This window comes from Platichthys flesus, chromosome 17 (assembly GCF_949316205.1).
Source record: "Platichthys flesus chromosome 17, fPlaFle2.1, whole genome shotgun sequence".
Classification (NCBI taxonomy): domain Eukaryota; kingdom Metazoa; phylum Chordata; class Actinopteri; order Pleuronectiformes; family Pleuronectidae; genus Platichthys; species Platichthys flesus.
The window spans coordinates 15196566-15220625 of record NC_084961.1 but is presented as its reverse complement, the minus strand read 5'-3'; the positions used below and the strand labels follow the sequence as shown (position 1 = coordinate 15220625).

At 44.7% G+C, this 24060-nt stretch overlaps 1 protein-coding gene across 1 annotated transcript in view; it reads left to right on the top strand.

The window, feature by feature from the left end:
- nrsn1l (neurensin 1-like) overlaps nucleotides 1–24060 on the top strand; it is a 62209-nt gene that overhangs the window by 766 nt on the left and 37383 nt on the right. Inside the window, exon 2 of the mRNA XM_062409210.1 lies at nucleotides 193–339. Coding sequence (XP_062265194.1) covers nucleotides 310–339 — 30 coding nt within the window. The 5' untranslated portion in view covers nucleotides 193–309. The remainder of the gene's footprint in view (nucleotides 1–192; nucleotides 340–24060) is intronic.

The following is a 24060-nucleotide window of genomic DNA, read 5'->3' as shown; positions in this document are numbered from 1 at the left end:
TCGACTCCGTAGGCTGAGACATCTAGCCTTTATATATATATATATATATATATATATATATATGGTCTAGACACTGACGTGGCACCAGCGCAATGTTATTAATGTCACATTAAACTTCTGAAAAAAAAGTTTCTGTCCTTTTTGTGTTTTACATTTTCGGTGTAACACCGATTTGTTCTTTGTATCCTGCAGGATGCAACACTGACAGGGGAGCAAGGTGAGAGAGCTTCTCCGTGTCCGGGGTGTGTGTGACGTGGAATAAGACTGACCAGGGAAAAAGGAACAGAAAGACATACTCCTCCACTGACAATGGGAAAGCGGTCATTTGCCTTCTTTTGGGTGAGTTTACCCACATTTAAGAAACTGTCCCACTACTTTTGATCTTAAAGAGGTAATAAGGATCTTCAGCCTTATATACATAAAATGTTTTCGCACCACACACAAGCTCGGGTCCTCTACCAGTTGAGCTGTTGAGCTCTGTGGACCGCTCGGCCGCCCCCCTGACAAAAGTTTTTCCCGCTGTCTGATGCCGATTTGGCTGATTCTGGCAAACTTCTCTTCTCCTAATGATGACGTTTTACAATTATCTGTGAAAACTGTGCGAATGTTTTCCCTCATCTTGGCAACGGCTCACGTTGGCAGCGCGCTCTGTGTTCAGAGGATGTGTGTTCTTGGCCAAATCAACATTTATGATAGACTATCCCAGATGGGATGTTGCAGATGGTTGCATGATCTGGCCTCTGCTGGGACAGTTTCAGGCCGATACCCAAAACAGTGTGCAGTGTACTTTGTGGAAAATATTCAAACCCCCCCCATAAAGTTGTATGTTTCGTATTGTTTGTCACCTCCTCTTCGCGGAGTCAGGACAAGATAACTTTTTCAGATAGATCACACTTTTTCAAACGCACAATCGTTACACATCCTGTGTCCCCTCTACATCTCCATGTAACATAATTTTACACACACGCACGGACCAAATCATTCATATCCGTTCAGACGTTTACTGCAGCTGTTATGTTTGTGGTGCAGCCTAACTGCAGTGTTAATCATTTCTGCATGGCGAAGACGAAATCCTCCCATCCCTCTCACCCATCTCACAATTAATCCCATTCCTCCACGCTCGGCGAGGTTAACACTGGGAGACGACAAATTATTCCCAGCCGTCCAGGAACCCATGTAAGTGCCTCTCCAGCTACACACGCGGATTGATCGATTGCTTTGTTTATCAGTCATAAAACTATTAACAATCAATCTCTTCTCCCCCCCTTTTTCTTTCATCCCTCTCTTCCCAGAGCACTTTTTTGTATATGGGTGATTATACATTCATTAATGCATGGGTAGTTGTGCGTTAGTCAAATGATCCATGTGCGACTGGGATGCAGCGAACGCAGATTACTGCACAGATGCCCACTGAGGAATCTTTTAATTAACAGCATGGTTTACGTCTCGCTGAGGACCTCTTTGTGTCGCGGGGGGGGGGGGGGGGGGGAAGCGACGGCGGCTCAGAGTGAAGGATGGAGATGGAGAGACGGGGCGGGGAAGGAAGAGAAGAGGGGGGGGGGGGGGGTGGTGACCCAATTCGCAAGAGACCTGATTGAACCTGACAGCAATAAAGATAAAATGTTGAGACCTTATGGGTGAGCAGCAACGGGATCAGTTCAGCCGCACTTCAGCGTGACCCTGCCGGGGTCACACACCAACTTTTACTCTTTCTTTCCCCCTCAAATGCAGCTTCCAGCTTGCAGCCACGGCACTGCTCTGTGGATTGACTAGAAGTTTCAATCTGTTGCATAATGCCTCACCAAGCCGACAAAAAAGAAATACACAGTTGTTGTTTTAGACTGTGTACTTCAGCCCTTTGTAACTTTGAAGGACGTGCATTGGATTGTTGTCCCTGCCTGTTGTTCCATGTCCAGCCTCCTGCTAGCCGAACCTCCACCGGCATTGAATAATACATCCAGCCATGTTGTCAGAAATCAGTTGACCCTGAAACTATTGGATTTCACATTAAAAGCCCTGACGTGCAGCAGATGAGTGCAGGGTTCTGTAGACAGTTCTGCTAATCTATGCTCAGACCTTGCCTGAGGGCGCGCGGTGGAGAGGTAAACGCGGCTTGAGTTATGGTACGTATGTCCATCCAATTACTGAACTTCAGTGTTCTGACCGTGCAAATGAAAGCCATACCCCCCCCATACACACACACACACACACACACACACTCTCTCTCTCTCTCTCCCTCCCTCCCAAGTTCTCAGGGCTAGTGTTTTGTTTGTTTTTTAACATGACTAAGAAGATGCATCATAACAGAGCTACTGTAGACTGGAGCGAGCCCTCGCCTTCACGGGTTTCAACTTGGAAAAAGGTGAACTGAGCGTCACCGCAGTCTGTGTGCCCCCGCCACCGGTCGCTTATACCGTCTAGTTCCGTCTACCCGGTCAGCAGCCCTCTGAACCGCAGCCCCGTTTGGAGACTCTGCTCCGCTGGAAAATCATCAATTATTGACACTAATTCTCTGGTCTTCGCCTCAGTGTCATAATCGCTGGGCTCAGATAGAAATGAAAGATTCATTAGCACTGTGTTCTACTGATGAGGAGCATTCTTATCGAAGGTAGAGGTGTGTGTGTGTGTGTGTGTGTGTGTGTGTGTGTGTGTGTGTGTGTGTGTGTGTGTGTGTGTGTGTGTGTGTGTGTGTGTGTGTGTGTGTGTGTGTGTGTGTGTGTGTGTGTGTGTGTGTGTGTGTGTGTGTGTGTGTGTGTGTGTGTTCCAGTAAGGATTAGATAACTTGAGTTCATCAGGTTTACTGTTATGTTTCCTCCCCAAGGCGGATGTGCTGGCATTAGTGTCTGTAGAGGACACACACGCTCTCGCTCTCTCTCTCTTTCTCTCTCTCTCCCTCTCTCACACACTCACACACTCACACACTCTCTGACCTCAGTTAACCATCTGAGCTCCTCCCTCTCTCTGCTGTTGGCCTAACAGTGAAGACACAACAAATAACACATAATATCATTTGCTATTTCTGTCTCCTTTCCTCCTCCACCCTTCTTCTTCTTCTTCTTCTTCTTCTTCTTCTTCTTCTTCTTCTTCTTCTTCTTCTTCTTCTTCTCTGCTTTGAACAGTGTGATTTGAGATAAATGTAATCTGGAAGCAGCTGCAGATGATGATCTGTGACTGTTGCCGCCGCCGTCGAGTTCCGTTGATGTTTGTTTCTCGTGCAACCGTTCTGCAATCCAGTTTTGTAACTCTGTTTCACGCACTTTTGCCTTCACGGCTTTATTTTTTCATTTCTTATTTGTATCGTGTCATCAGAAAGAAAGACAAGAGGAAACCGAGAGAGGTTTCAGAAAACACGATGAGGAGGACAAGGGCAGCAGAAAGTGAGAGTTTTGGAGAGAATCTCAGAGTGTGTGTAGTCTCTCTACAAAGGAAGCCGGAGCTGAACAGGCATGATGTTCTTCTGGCAGCAGACGTGCTGGTAATTAAAACTACGGGAAGCTCCTGCGAGGGACATGTGCAGAGATCTGAGCACAATTCAGAGCGAGGGATCAACAAATGTTATTGGACCATATGGAATATGTAATGTGCATGGCTGCTTCTGATGCTGATTCAATTGTCTGGATTTTTTCGTTTTTCGTTTTCCTCCTCCTCGTCTTTTATGCTTTCTGATTTGTTTGCTGACGGGTAGAGGCTACTCGTGTGATTCCAGTCTTTCTCCTTAGAAAGTGTCTTAGTGGCACGAGGCCTTTCATCACCTCGCGCTTAACTCTCCACCTGTCTCTTCTGTCACTTACCGCCCTGACTCTTGACTCTTGTGAGGCTAAAGTGTGCCCGAATAAGGGAGCGCCGCGGTGAATAGTGGCAGCTAAAGAGGCACAGGGGCTTAGCCGATCAGTAAGACACAAACTCCTCACACCAGCGCGATTTCAGCCCCAGCTTAAAGGCTCCGGGGGAATGGATTTGGACTAACATCACATGAAATTGCTTCTTCAAAGTCTCCTTATCTAGGCATGGGGAAAATCTCAAAATGGTTTTGCGAGTGGGTTTACGGCAAAAAAAACATGCAATCACGTTTCACACTTTTAAATTACATACTTAGCTATTTTCTTTAGCGGGGCAGAGGGTCAAGTGCTTAAAGATTTGTCCCCCTTTCAGTCTCTTTCAAAAAGGTGCAATATTCGTGTTATCTTACCTTCACAGCCAGACGACCGCCCCATTCTGAAAATGCATATTCCGAGCAGATGAATACTGATGAGCATTACAGACGTACATGAACACACACAAGCACATGGGTGGTGGTCTCGTCCCGGTGCAATTGAAACTGCGCACAAAAACAAACCTGAAAGGGATGATGGGACTCAGTTCCCAACTGAGAGTCTTAAACTTGACTAATCTGATGCGGAGTGCGGAGCTGGGACCAGCGCTGTATAAGCTGGCTGTTATTTGTTCACCTGAAATACGGGACATCAGCAGTATTTATATTTAAAGCCACGATTTCTGCACGCCTGACAGCCCCATTTCCCAAGTGATGCCAAACATGCTCGGATGCGGAGAAATGGAGTCGCACACGCGCCATCAGAGTGATGCGACTCAGAGATGAAGTGTTCTCATAGTGTCGCAGGTATGGCCTGCCCCTCTAAGAAAGTTGTTGTGTGTGTGACGTTGTGCACCTGAGAATTGTGGGTAGGGCGCCACATGTTGTGTGAGTACGAGTCATGTCAGACCAATGAAATTACCGAACAGGTCAGAGTGGAACAATGAAACTGTTTCGGCAAACTTACTCACACTTAATTCTTCAGATCACCCATTTTGCGCTTCGTGCACGCACCCTCATCAAGGAAAAGACACGAAGAAATGCATATGATGCGGCCTCAAAGTTAAAAGTGATCCGTCTGGCTGTCGAAGAAGGAAATAGAGCTGCTGCACGTACGCTCACCATCAATGAATCAATGGTGAGACGCTGGAGATGGCAGCATGAAGAACTGACTCGTAGTTGTGGATGCTACCGTCATTTATTTAATTAAAAGTTAAAAAAAATCTTTCCTGTGTCATCTTGCCGCGTTAATATCTCATGTTTCAACGGGGACACCTGCAGCTTATTTATGTACAATATACAAATTATTTTTTCTTTTAAAATCAAGCAGGTGCGGACTATATATATAGGTGCGCTCTATAGTCCGGAAATTACGGTACACACACTCCAATGACTGAACATTACAAACACTGAATAAGAGTTAAACGTGTGTTTTCACTAAACATATCGTAATCATGGATCTGATGAATTCGGGATTCAAGCCACTGTAGCTTGCTGCTGTCACAGGCCCCTTACTGAAGGACACTGCTCTGTAGAAAGAGGTCCAGTGAAGTCTGGCCACCAGGATTGTTCAGCCATTCAGGCCAGAGCTGTTTGCAAATCATCAGCTGCAGGCGGATTATACCCCGAGTTCGACAGCAGTTCACACGTTACGGTAATTACAGTGTCGTCGCTGTCCACTGACCTTAATGACTCACAACTGGCCGCGGCTAAACTCTGTTTGCAACATATAGAAAATGTGTGAATAACTGACGGGGGTTTAAATGCCAGTAAGGCCACTTGTTGATGAGCGCTGACGAATCAATCAGGTCTGGTGTTAGTGTTTGTGTTCGTGCAGTAAAGGTCGTCATGACGGGAACTCCACCTGGACTTAGCATGTTGAAATTGCGTCCGGTTGACCGACGTTTCTAGAGCCGTCTGAGGCCGGTTTGATGAGTGTCTAGCTCGGGTTAGTGCCAGGTCTGGTCTGCAGTGAGTTTAATTCTCAACGCTGATTGGTTTACACGATATTACATCACATGAATTTGAGTTCAATTATTTAATCTGAAGCAAAGAAAGAATTTGCGTCACCCAGCGGCAAGGAGCCGATGGGATAGTTGCACCATTTGCCGTTTTGCTTTGACTTGGTGTGAACGCCCCCTTGAGATTCTGCTGTCTTGCCGTAGCAGGATTTGGATACAGTGCTCTTATAAACTCACTTCTCTCTAACTCAAATTGACTGACTCGTGTCTCATGTGACATCACTTGAGTCTCTAGAGCCACTGAATTTTCTACACAACTTTTCTTTTCTTAAGAACTCCCTGGTCCTGTGAAGAGACTGTGTGAGAGTGTGAATTTCCCCCTTTAAATACATCTGAAGGAGAAACGTACAAACCCGGATGGAGAGAGCACAGCAGCTACGGCAGCAGGGACATCATTCACAGTCAATTAACAAGCAGTTACGGTTCAAAAGAGCAGCAACACAATAAGGCCAAATTGTGCCCTAAGGCTAAATGTTAAGTCATAGAAACTGAAGGACATTTTGTAGCCACAACAGCTTATCAATTGTTTTTGAAATAATGCATTACATCAAGTAATAGGATTGGATTAACATTAAATTCTCCTCTGGGCAGGGACAGCCAAATCACTGGAATGCTGTTTGTTGATGACAGTTTTTTCCCATACTCCTGTGTTTCTTTTTTATTTTATACAATATATTGACCTTTGTGAACAGAGTCAAACCACAATCGGGGGGGTAAAATGTACGCCTCATTTCCCCTTAGCTCTGTGTTTGCATTCAAGTCACCTGAAGCGTATTCCTCTCTGTGACCTCCGTGAGCTCTGATATGTGTCGAAACTCCTCCTGGAAATTACCTCTCTGTACAAATGATTACTATTGTGGTGGAACTGTGCACTTTGGGTCACAGGCAATTTGCATAAAAACTAACTATCTGAGAGGCAATTTCACTCAATTCAGTTGTTTGACATTGTTGATAGTCAATCTGTGTAATAGTTTAGCAAAATATTAACTTGTTATTAATGTTTAATAAATACATTTCAATCAAATTCATATGCATATTCATTTACGTTCATAAATATGCTTTAATTTATATGTGAATAGATATATTGATAATAATTTAAGTATCTGCACCAATCTTAAAGTGTCCATGAGTCCAACATGTAAATGTGCCACACAGGCCAGTCTTCATCTGCAGTCCCTGTAAGAAGATGTTTGATATGCAAACTTAATTTCCCTCCATTATGCTGTTCATATGACTTCCTGTAATCTGAGGTTGTTTCCCTGTTTCATTCCTTTCCACGATGACACGGACACAGGTCAAATCCTTGCTATGGACTTTCCCTCATGGCTGCAGAGGCATCTCTGTCTAACTGCAACATATAAATGTATTTCTGTGCACTTAGCACTACTGTACAGTGATGAGACGAGAGGAACGTAAAAGGAGTTTTTAATGCAGTAAACCCGGGTGAAATGTAAATATGATATTGTAAAATATCCAATACTTCAAAGCTGAAGTGTCTCTTTGAGCTGGGAGTATTTTGCGAGTGGTACGATACAGTATGCACGGAGTGATTTATAAGCACAGAGTGTTCCTACATATCTAGAGCTGCTGTGTTTGGCCAGGCGACGCTCAGTCACTTGGACTCACCTCATATTCCCGAGCACTCATGTTGATCCTGGCTAACTGGGCCAGTGCCCATGGACCTCTAAGCCAATCGATCGTCCACACTGAGTACCCGGGCGGCATGGAGACCTCCTGCTGGGGAACTCCAAAGAAGCAATTAGAGGGTCTGTGCAAGTTACGCCTTAACAGTGCTCCCTTATTATCTCCCCATTTTTTCCCCCCTTTGTATTCAAGTGAGATATAAATACACGCTTTTTCTTTTTCTGTTCATTGTGCTCCCTAACAAGTTCCAGACAGACTCATGTCCTCACACACACTCACTTGATTTCCCCAGGAGGTACCCACCGGGCACTCTGCTCTGGGACAACTAATGGATGTACTGTAAAGACCAGATGAGATGTTAGATACAAAATGAGATATAATCTGGATATGATGAGGTGGTGAAATTATTGCAGCATGGTTCTGAAACAGTTTTCAAGCACAACTGAGTCAGCTGGGGTTATTGTGAAAAGAGGCAAATTCATGGAGGATCTGGTTACTGTCACATCACTCACTCAATCCAACAGCAGGGCTCTCTCTCTCTCTCTCTCTCTCTCTCTCTCTCTCTCTCTCTCTCTCTGTCTCTCTCTCTGTCTCTCTCTCTCTCTCAGTGGTTATATATTTATCACAGATTCAGATAGTACATGACTCACCACTCCTCCACTGTCCTCTGGTGTTCATCTCTCTTGATCCTAAGCTGGTAAGTGAAAATAATTCGTGACACCGGAAAAAGCTAATTTTTTTATGAACACACACCACTAGACACACAAAGACAACACAGGCAGGCACAAACACACTCTAGGATGTGACCCTCCCATTGGCCTAGCATGTTGAATAACCTGTGTGGCATAACTGCTGATTTAAAAAGAGGCACATCATCCCCAAAAGTCACACACATAAGTGTTTTAATGTTGTATCTGGGTCACAGAGTCGAAAAGAAGAAATAATAACACAGAAGTCATTGCAGATTACATAGCTGAGATCAATAGGCCCCACTGTCTGAGCATGAACGCTTCATTTCACTGTGGCCTTCCCATGAAAAGGGCTGATTGTAGCCGGGATTGACAGTTTTATGGCATCGTGACGGTGATGACGATGTGTCATCCTACACACACACACACACACACACAAGCACACACTGTAGCCTACATTAAGGCATTGTCATCAAATTGCACTAAGGAGAATGGACGATGTGAACAACATGTTAAATAAGACCCAGACACGCCTCAAACAGACACACATGCTGAGGCATTGAAAATACATTTGCACTGAGATGAAAAAGGACTGATGGGAAGTTCACCACAGGGTTTGTGATATAATACGTCCTGACAGGTCCAATGAAAAAAGGTGCATGCAGCTGTAACACCCTTGCAAATACAAGAAGGCAAAGTTATTAAAAGGCAAACTGTTTAGGAAGAGTGATTATTTGCTTTCATGCAAGATGAACAAATTCTGCCTGCACACAAATTTGAAGCTACCGGCTGCAGGCATTTGTCCTAGCTTAGCATATAGCCATGAAATGAGATGGCAAATACTGCTTAACATGGTTAGCATTAAAATCATGGTGTTTAATGACGCGCAGATTTTTGTTACTTTTGGACAGAGTGAGGCTAATTCATCCAGCTACTTAGACTCATTTATGCTGGTTACAGTCTTACCCAACTGAATACGAAAATAAACACAAGCATCAATTCTGCTCACAAAGACCGAGTAGTGTTGTTTTCGTGGTTTGACTGTACAGATGTGTCCACTGTTGTGATTGTGTGTGAGCGTGTGTGTGTGTGTGTGTGTGTGTGTGTGTGTGAAAGAGTGAGAGAGAGAGAGAGAGAGAGAGAGAGAGAGAGAGAGAGGGGGGGGGGGGTTGAGCAAATCAATGGGCTGTGTGCAGCTCTACTATGAAATGAGTTCTCATCTCATTTGAAATAGTATAAAAAATAGAACGTCAATATGTGTCGGCCTATGTTGATATCATGTCAGTGGCAACAAACAAGTCAATATATTGGAAACACTCCGAAACAATAATAATACTCTCAGTTCATTATGGAACCGTTGAGTCCGATGATGTCAGTAATATCACACAGTTAGAGAATGATCATACTCAAATGGGCTTTGTGTGACGGGATCTTAAATGACGGCTCAATACGTCCACACCCCTGTACCTAGAGCTGTCCAGTTGTGATCGGATCAGCCAAGATGGATGAACATCTTCAAATGTAGAAATAAAATAGTTTGCTGCAGTTTGTGCTGTGATGCGCTGCACTGCTCATATTTTCATTTGTACGACAGTTCGGGCTGTTCCTGCTGCCGTCTCTTCCCTCGTCTCTCCGCCCTGAGCACAATGCATGATGGTATGTGTTGCTCAGTTGTAAACTTGTTTTTCAGGCTGCATTGTGAGAAACAATGAGTGCACTATAGAGACTTAAAAAAAAAAAACGGAAATCACTACAATATGGAAAAATCACTATATAGTGCACTACAGTATATAGTGATTTCGGACACAGCCAAAGATGAAATTGATTTTCTGGCCACTAGGTGGCAGTATATAAAGAAGTAAATCACAAACTGTTAATAAAGATGGACAATGTGTCTCCACGTCCTCCTGAAATGCATACATCATATACATGAGTTTGATAAGAACTTCCTAAAATGACAGAAATTATCTTCAAGAAAAAAGTATCTGACGTTTACCTTGTCTTTTAAGTTTTTTCCATGTCCAATCCACTAACATGGAGCAGGCTGGGCATTTTTGATAATCTTAAATTTATGTTATCTTGCAGTTTTCTCCCTTCAAACAAGCATCAAGTCCGATTTGCTTCATTCTTTCTTGGTTGACACGTGTCAGTGGGGCTCTGTTTTCATCGGTGATGCTTAATATGATTTTCCTTCCAGGGTCTGCGCACATTATGAGGACAAACAGTTAGGATTGGAGCCAAGGACCAAGTGATTCGATTTCAGTCTAGTTGCCACTGTTTCGCAAATATAATATTCGCAGCCATGAACATCAAGCAAACAGAGATAGATATTTGTAACTCAACAAGATCAGGTTTTGCCGAGAACTTATACGGCAAGGAAAAGGAGTCATGATGTTTTTGAGTTTAAAAAACTTGTTGGATGGCAGGGACCCCTTTTCCCCTTTTCATGTTAGGAAACCTGTGGCAGTCCTCATACCCCGTGTCTTCACCTCTCATCTAATGCCGCTATGCAAGTCAGCAGACACACACGTATACACACACGCACGCACACAAACATTCCTGCTTTGATACAAATCCCTATGGTGAGCTTCTATCATCTCTAGCAATAACGAGCTGTCATTGGTCCTCAGTGATCTATCTGTCTGGATGTGTCAGCGAGCAGGCAGCCTGACTGAACGTCGGGCTAAAGCAGTTCCCCACTTCCAAGGCCTGTCAGTCAGCGCTGGGGGCACCTGAGACAGCCCCGTGTCGGTGAGGGATCATTTCTGAAGGCTGACACCGGATCAGAGACAGGAAAAAACCAGCCTCGTCGACGTTTGACCCCACCCCCGCATACGGGGGGGGGAGAAGAAGTCGCAGCAGACTGACAGTTAAATGCCAAATAGGTTGTCTCGGGAGGATTTTTCATATCTGACCAGCTCCTATTCTCAAGATAAGAGCGAGTTATTCAAGTTTAATGTCGGTATATAAACATGTGCATTTACATGTTGAAATGAGCTTAAACTAAGTCAGCGGGCACCTTGGATAGTCGGAATCTGAATGTCCCCGTGATACAAGATAAACCTAAATAACCCCCCCCCCAGATACCACCAAGATGCAGTCATCAAAACAGCCCTCCGTAATGTATTCCCTCCACATTGCATGAGATATATTATCTAGCCTTTCCTTATTGTGTCGGTGATAAATGCAGCACACATTAACTCCGCCAAATGTGTTTCTACTATTTCCACAATAAAGGGGGCCTCACTTTCCGCTGACCTTCAGCGGGCTGCAAAGCCAGCACAAAATATGCATTTAGAAGAAGCAGCGGGAGTGGAAGTGAGGGTTGCAGGAGATTGCTTTCTTTTGTACGGCGTCATGCAGGAACATGCATCACTGTCCGCCTCCAACAAACAGCCGGTAATATGCAGAAATATTAAGTAGGATCAGCAAATAAATATATGGAGTGGAGCGGCTGCTGTGACAGATGTGGGCTATTTGCATGGAGCTCCTCTGTCATGTCATTAACCAACTCTCTCAGCCAAGCCGGCGCAGTGAGTGAACTGGCTGCTCGGAGCGGCCGAGTGTCGGGGCCGTGCGGAGCTGAGGCGCTTTGTGTGCGATCGAGGAGCTTGTGGCCAAATCAGACCTGGGAAGCCGTCTACAGCCTCACGTCACCTGCAGCCAGGTGCTCGCTCATGCCTGAGTGAACCACAATGAGTGCGTGTGTTCTGTGTGTGTGTGTGTGTGTGGGGGGGGGGGGCCTTTTGGATTAAGAATTGATTTTAGGCTGAAGTTAGAGTCAGGGTAAGGTGCGGCTAGGCATTTAGTTGTGATGGCTAAGAATACAATGAGAATTGTTGTAGAAATCAATATTAAGCCAAACCTGTGTGTGTGTGTTTGTTGTTGTCCCCATTTTCGGACCTACTTTTAATGGTCTGTTTCAGGGTGAAAACTTGGTTTTAGGGTTAGCATGAGGGTTAGGTTTGGGTAAGGATTAGGCTTAGGCATTTATTTTGAATGGTTAAGTTTAGTGTAGAGGGAGAGGGAATACAAATATGCCATGACCAGAGTACAAACTGTTGTGTGGGTCTGTGTGTGTGTGTGTGTGTGTGCGTGTGTGTGTTTTATGCTGCTGCTGTAAGTACAACTAAGGAGTAAGTTTCACCCTCTCAACCTGCTGTAAAAAAATATCCCTTTAACATTTAAGTGGTGTGTGCGTTGTTGTGTTAAAATGTACATGAACACACATGTTGGCACGCACACGGTGCGTTCATGCGCCATGTGGTCGGTGGTTTCTTTATTTCTTAGAAGGCAGCAGGACTGTGTGTTAAAGATTGATTTAGCCGGTGAAGCAGAGAATGTGTATTCATGCTGCTCTCCGTGTGTTCTCCGGTCAAGGCCACTGAGTTTCATCCAGCTGAAAACCCACACCCTACTGTATGGCTTCAGGGACAGTACATCTGACCTCCACCTAGCTGAACATAAATGAGTAAAGAGAAAAACACAGAACAATCCCCTTTATTAACCCCCCCAGGAGCGTGTGGAGCTCTTACAATCAGCCCCGGCATTGTTCATGCCGCGCGGCGCATATCGAGCACGTCGCCGCCGCGCCTCCCAGTCTGCTCTAATGGCGTGGGTCATCAAGCACTGCTCAAGATGGAAAAAAAAAGAGAAACAACTATTGATTTGAAAATGTCTTGTTCTGTTATTTTCAAAAAGCTTTCATCTGTGTTTTTTTCCCCTCTCAACTCGGTGTCGAGCCTCGGGTCATGGTTGGGGATTTTAGAGAACGTTGTGTGATCAGTGTTCTTTTCTTTCTACATGAGTCTGTATGGGCGTACGTGTGTGTGCTCATGCATGTATCAAACCTTGTCGGCGGCGGAATACGCACGGGGAGGCAGGAGAGTCGTATATCTGACGAAGTGCAGCCAATAAAGTATAATTCATGAGTGTTACAGTGCCCATGGATAGTAGTCATCACTCTTGTGTTGCTGTGCGTGTAGTATATCACCCCTCAAAACAACAGCCCTCATCACTATATTGATTGCCTGACACCTCCTGAAACGTGTTATTTTCCTTGAGAGAGCAACAGAGTGCAAGATGGAGAGACGAGGGGGATCGAGAGAGCCTGATGTTGACGGGGAGGTGGAGACACAACTGTCTGTCTCAATGCTGCCGCAGCCGTGCCGTTGACTGGGGGAGTGTAGGTGGTCTCATGCCACCAGTACATACACTCCACCGTGTTGGGGGCTGATTCCAGGCCTGTTAGCATCGATTCAGAGTTGCAGAACATACTGTCCAATCCCTCCGTTTTCTCCAGTTTGTTCTTTTTTAATTTTTTTCCACCAAACAGTACCCGGCATTGTGTTCTGATCAGTCAGCGAGGATTTGTCGTGCCGGCCACACTCGCTTCTCTGTGGACACGCTGCTAATGTGTTGTGTGTGAAGGAACATTCTCATGTGATCATCATCCGTCTCTCTGTCCGTCCAAGTTGAAGTCGTCCCCCTGCGCAGGCTTCCCTGAAGGAAAGCTGCGCTGTCTCTAGCGTTCTCTGTCAAGGCTCCCCGTCAGTGTTGGGTCTCCTTCGGTGTTTCCTCGTCATTCGGAATCACCGAGTTTGATCGATGTCTGTGAGCCGGTGGTGGCAAGCACCAGCCTCTTGCTAGAGGTCTGTTTGACATAAAAAAGTTCACCCGGAGCCCCAGTCGGTGCAACATGTTCAGCTTAGAGAAACTAATAGGATTCATGTTAGAGGTTCACTTCATTCCCTTTCGTAAAAAAAAACGTTTCTGAAAAGATAAAGGCAGATTTTTCTTTGGAAATCTCCTCGATCGGGAAAATCTCATAGCTTCATTATTTTCAATACGATTAATTCAAACTCAATTCACGAGTTTATGACAAGGGGAACCCATGTGTTTGGTTCACAGTTACAGTAACTGGCAGTTAGGTTTAGTGGTCTTGATGTTAATGACTGATGAAAAGATCTAATAAGTAAGTACATAAGGAGTCTTGTATTTATTGCTTACATTTTTTTACTGAAATAACGTGAAATTTGCCTGTGTGAGTATAACGACACAGATCTGTATTTTTAACCATTATGAATACCATATCTCCTAATTGATTTCATGTGGAAGTGGTGCTATATTTGTACATTTTCACAGAAGCACCATTTCGTACACATCTTTCCAGTACAGGCATATCAAGATGTTTTCAGTATCCAAATATTTGCTCGGTGTCATTCCACGTTTAGTCTCTGATCGACACTGGATTTAGATTTTTCTCTCATTCTGTCTTTCTTCATTTAATCATCCCCCTCATGGACTCTGTTCATGGACTCGACGGAAGATCAGATTTATACGCAGCAGCTGATTTACGACGGTGTTAAAGATGGGTGCTTTCCATTTGATGAGCATAGTTTAATCTAAATCAAGATATGGGTCCCTGGAGGCCGGTGCTGTAATCATGTCAAACTGGCGATACCCTTCCCTGTCATTCTCTTTGCATTCCGCCTGATCATCATCTGCATCTGCAATTATTGCACAGATTTAGACGTTATCGGGCTCTTAGGTAATGAGGAGGACAATTGGATTAGATGGAACATTATAGGGTTATGTTGTTGATCCCGATGAGTTTGCATCACGCTGCTCATCTGGGCTGTCGGAAGTCTGACATCTGGCTTCTGGGCCTTGTGTGCGGTTGAAGGTTAAACTGTGGATCAATGAGTGCATAAACCCAAGGAACATTTTTTGAATCAGAAATAAAAAATACAGCGCGGAAGTGGTGGAGGTTGCGCTGAAGACAATTACTCACACAATAAATGAGTTTTAATGTGAGAGGACATACACACGCGTGCTTGAAGATATTATAAAGTCTCTGTATATTACTTAATCAAGCAGTCATGTTAATTGCGTAATAGGCTTGTATATTTCCGTGCTGTCTCATCTCATTTACATATTTACGCCTGCGTTAATGAGAAAGGCAAGATTAAAGCGGGGGAGGAGGGCTACGTAAGTGGCTCCTCCCTCAATATCACTGATTTATTTATGCTCATTAAGCCGCGTCGCGCGGATCTACATTCCCATCTGTCATAAGGAAAGGATTTTTTTTTATTAAGTTTCATGGACACATCACAGCACCAGCACGGTCTCAAATAAAATAAGTGGCTTCGGTGTGCACTTTGAATAAATGATCAAGACAGATGGCAGATCCTGTTGTGATAACATTTTAATACGGCAAAATGGGAGGATGAATGAGTGAGTTCTTGGAAACGAGGAGAGGACGGAGAGAGGACTCCTTTATCAGGACGTCCTTGCCGCGGGGACACTGGTAGAAACGAGCCCGTCCACTCCGGGCTGCAGCAGCGATGCAGAATAATGAAAATAAGTGTGTCCATTAGACCAGTTAATCTTATTTGGCCTGTTACATGGGTCTATGTTTTCATCCCAGACTAAAGGTCCCTTGTTCTCTGCTCTTTTTTATACGCACATACTGTAGAGGGTCACACACATACACACACACGCATGCACAAAGAGACACACACACACACAATCCCAGCCTTCATGCAGACACAGTGATTTAGCAGTCGCACACAGGCTGTGGCTTCACTCCTCTGTTCTCTCGCCTCACCACTCCTCCCTTATCCTCCCCTTCCTTTTCACAAAACAACACAGGCCTCTTCTGAGCCCTGAGGAGAAAGAGCAAAATTTACAAGAGGAACACAGGAGATCAGTGGTTCTCTTGTGTGCTGCTGAACAGCACCCCTTTGACTGGGAACCAGAGGTCAGGGCATGGCTCCCTCAGCCTGCTGGGATCTTTGGTGGCTGTGTGCGCGCGATTGTGTATCTGTGCGTAAGTGTTTGTGCTTGCCTGCGTTTGTGTTCCTTGAAAGTGTGTGTGTTGGCATTTATTTGTGTGGTAGCCTGCGGGCGCATGACACCCTGCCTGCTAATGTTACGGGAGAGTCACAAACTGTTTTTGTGGCGAGCAGAAAGTCACATGACGGCGCCCGCATGTGTGAAATCTTTTTATACACACAGTCAACTATAGTATTTGGCTTGTGCTGGTGTGTGATGTGCGTGCACGGCCTGGGAGGCGAACGCTTTGCTTCTATGTTGAGTGACATTGAGAGATACTCTCACGACACAGTTTCAATTCATTCCCCACCAGTTCATAAGAAGCTTATCCTCTTTAACACCGGTAAATAGTAGCAACACTCAGAGTTTAATAAGATTAGACGTATAATTTTTAACCAAAGTGCCCCCTGAAGACGAAGGGTATTTTCTGTCTTTAGATATTATTTTTATCATCCCGCGCAATTATTCTCTCATCAAGGATGAGTTCTTTTTTGGAGAACATTCGCTCCCTGGAGTGATGGACTGTGTAATGATGGGGCCCTGCAATCTAAGACTTCCAGTTCAAGATTGAAAAAAAGACAGACCCAGTCCTCCGTTTGGTGACTTTAGCTGGAGGACGGAAGAAAAACACAGGCAGTGGAGGGGAAAGTGGTCTCATACTTATGGACCCCACAGTAGATACAGTATTTAGATACAGTATTTCTGTCGTGGCTGGGAGCAGGGACTCCATGTGTACAAAAACACAGGTAGGCTGTTGCATTGCAGGGACTTTAAGGCCTCGATTTAAATTTCTTGCAGAAGTGCACGTGAACAGCTGCCGACATGACGGGCACATGGGTGTTGTTTAACTTGTTTCTACTCTTGGTTCAGCTGGGTCTCTCTGTGGGGAGTCGCATGCTCTCCCCGTGTCTGTGTGGGTTTTCTCCAGGTACAGTGGATGAGTTAAATGTTTTCCTCTGTATAGTTGTTTTCAGACATGCAATGACATTATCCAGAGGGGCTGTATTTAAGAACGCACGTGTCGGGGGTTAGTTCCTTCGGACTATCTCCGGAGTTTCTCTTCTCAGTCCTCGAGTAAAAAACATCTGTAACACAGGATGGACGCAAAACTGAAAACAAATAATTAAAGGAAGAGGTTCCATACACATAGAAGACGCCGGAGAAAAGGTCAAGAGAGAAAGGCAATGTGAGTGACTGCTTCTGGGGCTTAGTGGCTACAGCCGTGTTGATGCAAACATAATAACGTGATTTACGCAGCAGAACTTATCTGGTGTGTCTTGCCTCCTGCATGTTCGACCCGAACGCCACCGCTTGACTGAATGTTCCAGGGGTTTTCCCAATTTCTCGACTTTCCAGCTTACCCAGGCCCTATGATGCGCCGGCAACCCGTCCATGGTGTAGCCCACCTACATGCCCGGCTAGAGGAGGAGGAATGATGTAAACCACTCTACAGCTACGACCATAGGACATAAAATTGAAGATGTAGGACATAGAAAGTCGGACAAAGCCTATATATAATAAAGTCTCTATGGGCTGTATAAAGATTTGATCACCTCTTTGAATATATTAGATTTGTTGTGGGCTTGAAAATCAATAATAGAATAGGGCTACTCCACACAGACCATAATCAAAATTGACCACTATACAGTGGAGGGTATTTCATTCAAACGTTGGCGTTACATACAAGCCCTTCCATAACAGGCATGTTGATAGAGACGGACGGATGTTTCTAAAAGCATCAACACAGAGTGGAGGAGCAACATCAAAACACCATTTGGAGCCGGAGAAAGGACCGAGAGCAGCTGCGACAAACTCCATAACGGCTGAGTGGAGGAACAGATGGATGGAGCGGTGGAGCTACAGGACAGGGAAGTGTTTCATCTCCAGTCTGTGCTCCAAAAGGTGTAAGTGAGTAATGGGTGCGAGCTGCCTTCCAACATCCCCATCATCACCGTAGTCAACACCTGCACTTGAGATTGCAGAACACACACACACACACACACACACACACACACACACTCATGGCTGCAGTCACACACACTCGCACACAGCCTGAAAGCACTTCCCCGACACAAGGCAGCAAGTGTTAAAGGCAAGAGCCTGCAGGGTCAGAAGTCATCGGCTAAGGGGACAGAAATCATGTCAGCGTGCACTTATCCCATTCTGCGGCCCTCACATCACATATCTCAAACAGATGTGCGGCCCCCGTTTTTATTACCGACGATGCACCTCAAAAACAGGTTCCAGGAGACTCTCATTGATATATGCCCGGTGGCGAGGTGAGAGTCCCCGTCCCTCCTCGGTTCAGTCCTCCCCTCCGTCCAGGCTGCATGAGTGCTAACAGCAGAGCAGTGATGGATGACGCAAGGCTCATTAGGATAAGACAACAAAATCAATAGACCGTGAGTGGAGGTGTCAGTGCCTCAGACACGGCTGTAAAAACCACACTGATAGTCTATTTGCCGGCAGTGGAGTGTATCTGAGTTTCTGTGTTTCTGGGTGTGTGTGTGTGTGCGCGTGCGTTCAAGTGTGTGTGTCTGTGGATGGGGAGCAGTTACGGGGTGAGTGATTGATGCTGATGGATATGGATAATGGATAAACTCAAATATAAGGGCTCTCAATGGGTGGTTTGTGTGTGTGAACGTTTGTGTGTGCGATGAAAAAGGAAGAACGAGTCACATCCTGAGAGAGAAAAAAAGACGACTCCAAATAAATTCCCCCTTTTTGATTTTTTTTCCAAACCGTGATATTAAAAAAGTTGCTGAAGTCATTGTTCCTCTCCTGGATAAAGATACGGCTCCATTAACTGCCCATTGTCTCGGATCTACATCAGCTCTTATCAGTGACAGAACGTTTGCGCTCCCCTGTCCGGGAGCTTTCTGTTCTGCTCCAATGCATATTACCCTATAGCACATACTGTACACTGCAAAAAGTAGCAGACTGTTTATTCTCTATTTTTTCTTCAATAAAATTAGACGATGAGATGATAACTGATCGTGCCTCATTTCAAGATGAGTGACACAAATTTGAAATTTAATTGGAAATGCAATATGTTCTTCGCTCATGGGGGAGTTTTTGTTTTTGCAGCATGTTGTTTTGCTTAACCTAAACGAGTTTGGTTTCTATGTAGTTTTGCAGCTATAGATTGTATATGAAATGTTATCAGTCCATTAAAGCTAGGGTTGGTAATCCTGGAAAAGATAGCAAGAGCAGGCTACACTTTGAAAATATGCAACCGATACAGAAACACATGAACGTGAACTGCTAGAAGACGACTTCTCTCGCTCGACAACTTCGTACTATAGTGTCTCTGCTCCGGCTGTGTGTGTATCTCCAGCTGAAGATTGTGCTTCATTTGCAGTGAGAGCATAGGCAGGGTGCATGTAGGCAGACAGGCTCAGCTCAGCAACCCAGACAGCAAATAATGAAATTAAACACATATTAAGATAAATATTTCCACTAATAAATAAATAAATTGGGGTTAGGATTAGTAACACGAGAAGCTGTTCTACCCTTTTTTTCTTTGTTTCTCAATAATTGGTGCCAAATTGTAAAGTTCTATGAAGACGCTCTGTCATTTATCAATTTCTTATCCTTTTTACTCGCAAAAAAGTTATTTGTTCTCAATCTGTGGGGGGGAAAAATTGCGTTTTGAGTGCCAACATTTTTTGCAGAGGGGTAGCTGTGACAGGGGCCTCTTATCGTCAGGAGGTTGTAATTTATGGTCGCTCACACTGCCACTGAGATGTGTTAATGCTTATCTGTTGTTCTTGCAGTCACAGTGCTGCCCAAGCGTGTGCAAACACACACATGTACACACCTACGCACACACACTCACACGTACACACACACACACAGAGGGAGGTTGTGGGGTTAGATAGTTGTTGACAGTTTGCTGTTTGTGGTCTCAAACGTAGCAGATGTCTTCCTGTGTGTGGCTCTGCAGTTTTCTGTTGAGGCAGAGCCTTAATGATTTCCCTGTTTGACAAGAAGCGCGGCCGACTGGGGACGGTTACTCCATCTCATTCCAAGGGAAATATTGAGGGTTAATGTCGGCCGCTCTCTCCTCCACTACACTATTCCCATTCAAATTATGGACTTGAATGCCTTTTTTCAGTAGTAATGGAATTTCCAAGTAGAGTTCATTCAACGGATCTCCACTCCAACAGTCCAGTAATTGAACTGAAATCAAACCTAAATGGATTGCTTTAGGAATGCCTCTGAACAGTGTGTCTTTTCCCTGGGAATGAGGCGTGCAGAACACAACACTGTGTGTGTGTGTGTGTGTGTGTGTGTGTGTGTGTGTGTGTGTGTGTGTGTGTGTGTGTGTGTGTGTGTGTGTGTGTGTGTGTGTGTGTGCATTCTGAGAGATGGAGATGAGGCGACGCGTAGCGATTAATTAGATTGGACTAATCATTTCACTATGGGAGCTCAGATTTGGTGGTTTGCCGTGGCCGGCGCTTCCCAGCGTGGCGGTAACGTGCTGACAGTAGGCAGAAGCCAGAGCTCACTCCACCCTGCCGTCACCCCACACAGACAAATGAACTGAACATCCTGGACGACACACAGTGTGTTCAGCTGCCTGTTTACAGAGAGCTGTACCAAAACACAAGCTGCTCCTGGGACTGTAATTTACTGCTCTGTACTGTACTCCCACAAGTCTGCTCTACTCTACTCTACTCTACTGTGCTATACTCTACTGTACTTTACTCTGCTCTACTCTACTGTACACTGGTCTACTCTACTGTACTCTACTCTGCTCTACTATACTGTACTTTACTCTGCTTGACTCTACTCTACACTACTGTACTCTACTCTACTGTGCTATACTCTGCTTCACTCTACTCTACTGTACTGTGTTCTGTTCTACTCTACTCTACTCTGCTCTGCTCTACTGTACTCCACTGTACTCTACTGTACTATGCTCTACACTCCTATGCTCTGCTCTACTCTACTCTGCTCTGCTCTACTGTACTCCACTGTACTCTACTGTACTATGCTCTACACTCCTATGCTCTGCTCTACTGTACTCTGCTCCACACTAACGGACTCTGCTCTGCTCTACTGCACTCTGCTCTACTTTAGGTGACTCTTCTCTACTTTCTCTACTCTACTCTACTAGGCCTGACTTAACTCTACTGGTCTCTACTCTGCTCTACTCTACTTTAATCGACTCTACATTACTCGACTATGCTCAACTCTTCTCAACACTTCTCGACTCTACTGGAAGAGAAAGGCCACTGTTTCATTCTCCTCCTTGCTCTCATAGATTGGAAGTGAGCGTGAGGTGTAGGTTCATCACTGAAATATTCACATGTGTGTGAACAGGCCAGGACTCTCATAGCTATCACTGTACTAGAATCAACTCCATTCTTCTTTGCTTGACTCCTCTTTACTCAGCTCTAACCTTCTCTGCTTTACTGTCTAGTACGTTACAGCTCTTTACTGTTCTCAACCCTTCTCCATTGCACTTCAACGTCCTCTCCTCTCCTTCACACAGTTCTCCTGTTTATTTGACTGTGCTTGTTTTTCCTCGTTCCGCTCAGTTTCTGTGTTCTGGCCGTTGGTTTGGATCACGACCATAATGAGAGACAAAGACTTGATGCCCTGATGCCGTTGTAACCAGAGTCGCCTAAGATGGCACATTTGTTATGACTAGGACTTAAGGCTGGGTTTCTGGTCCAAACCCAGGGAAATGCAATTATCCAGAAATGCATGTATCTCGTGAAATCATGAATGGTATACAAATAATTTACAGATTTATCTTATCTAAGATTATAGATTACTCCTGTTCTATTCCTTGCTCTCTTTACACAGAGGCCATAGTGTCTGATGCAGAACCTTATGCTGCCCCTTGTTTAAGGACACTGCAGCCGGGGGGAATTATCTGCAGCGAGTATCTGAGGACAAGAAATTTCCAACATTTATTTTCTGCTCGTAGACCTTTATTGCAAATTGTTACGAGATGCTCTATTTCTGACATTTTCCACTTCACTACATCGGTTTCTCAGATTACAAAGTTCAGGTGCTCCCCTAGTCTCATTATTTAGAAAGATAACTGTCCAATTTTAATCAGCGTCCAACCGAGGGGAGTTGGGGACATCCCAAGGGTCTGTATTGTACACGAAGTCTTGATTTTGCCCAAGGTTGTCCCCTCGATATGTGTAGCTCCAACTTTTTCCCCTCGCGTATATTTTTTTATTAGAACTCATTTCGGCCTTCATTTTAGCTGCAGGGTCCAACAAGGCTCCAATTAGATGGACGACAGAATTAATGAAGTCTGTCTCTCTCTCACTCTTTTCCTCCGTCTCTCCTCCTCCTCCTTTTCCCTTGCTCTATTTATCCGAGTGCTCAGGGGGACACTCGGTCTGGATTCTGTCAGTGTGGCAGCTTCTTTTTCTCTTACTAAATTAAATATGTGTAATTGATGGTTTCATAAACAGAGCTAACCTTGCCAGCAGCGACCGGGGGCTGCCGCCGAGGAAGTCCACGTGAATATGTATTGTGTCAGCGCAAGAGCCTGCAACTGCATCCACAAGTCCTCAGGTTCCTCGCTCACATTGAGAGAGAGAGAGAGAGAGAGAGAGGGAGAGAGAGAGAGAAAAGGAGAGCGAGATGAACGCTGCAATATTGACTACAACAGTTTTACAGGCCTAACACATGACATAATGTCTCCTGCAGACGCTTCAGCCGAAAGCAGACAGAGTTGTTCTCGGGTAAACTCTCACTCACAGGATGTTCTCCATCTTTTCTCACACTGTCTCTCTCTCTCTCCCGTTCATTGTGCTTTCTTTATCTTGCCTTTTACCACTGTGAAACCGATGATGAGAGCAGTTTGAACTATGCAGACATAGATGAAGGCTGTTCAACATTAACTCCAGGTACACTGATCCTCACATGCGTGTGCAGCAGCCATCTGGGAAAACAAACTGTCTGATAACGTGAACGAGAACAAATGTCTCAGTGAGACACTGCTGCCCTCAGCTTTTAGCTTTAACTCTAAACAGCATTCATGGAAAGCAACACAACATTCATCCACAGTACAGCACATGAAGGCATCACAATTTCACACCTACTGACTAGTGCATGTAAATACAATCAGACCCGCAGATTTTTGGTAAATGCGTGTGTGTTAGCTGACCAAAATTGCAGACTTTCCTTTTCATGGTCAGACATAGTAACAAGTGGCTTTGCTGAACTTAGACTTGAATTATTGGGTTTGGATGGCCACCTGGGGGCACCGCGTTAAGCCATAAACACCATATTGACCAGGGCTGTGTTCAGCAAAACTTCTATTTAAATGTAATTTAAGTGCTGATATGCAACTTTGGTGGCTGACAAGGCCATTCCTGGAATTGTTGTGGAATAAATTAATAAAAAATACTCTGGATGTTTCAGTTTGAATGTTTAAATGACTATTAGCCAAAAACCATATTATAAAATACTTGCGACAAACAGTTTCCATAGTGACCCTTGCCTCTTTAATTCAGCAGGGGTTGTATACATGTCGATGCTGATTGGGAAACGCCTCTGACCAACCCACCAAACTAGAGAGAAATTAAGTTGAAACTTGTTGCACACCGTTTCCAGCAAACATGTCTTTCAAACTCTAGCAAAACCATGAAAACGATTTTTAGGTTGAATGTTCCCCCTTGATCGAGAAGAGACGGAGCAATGCTATCATTCGTTGAGAGTCATGTTTCCTGATTGGAGCTTTGGAACTGAACTGAAACAACAGAATCTTTGTCACATTGTAGTGCAACGCCAGTTCTAAACCTGCCTGTTGAGTGTTTGTTTGGCCTGTGGTAATACTCGTTTCAGTTTTCTCTATGAAATTGTTAAAGTCACCTGCAGTAGTTGAGCTGCAGCAAATAAAGACCTGCTGCAGGAGCCAGTCCACAGAACCTTGAAGCTGCTCCACCACAGCTGCACAAAGAGCTGTCCACCTGTTTATTCAAAGACAGTGAAGCTGGACTCAGTGCGAAGAACCCTGAACTGGAGACGTGTCCAAATTGCGCAAAATTCGACAACTGGACTTTCTTGGGCCCTTAAAAATACA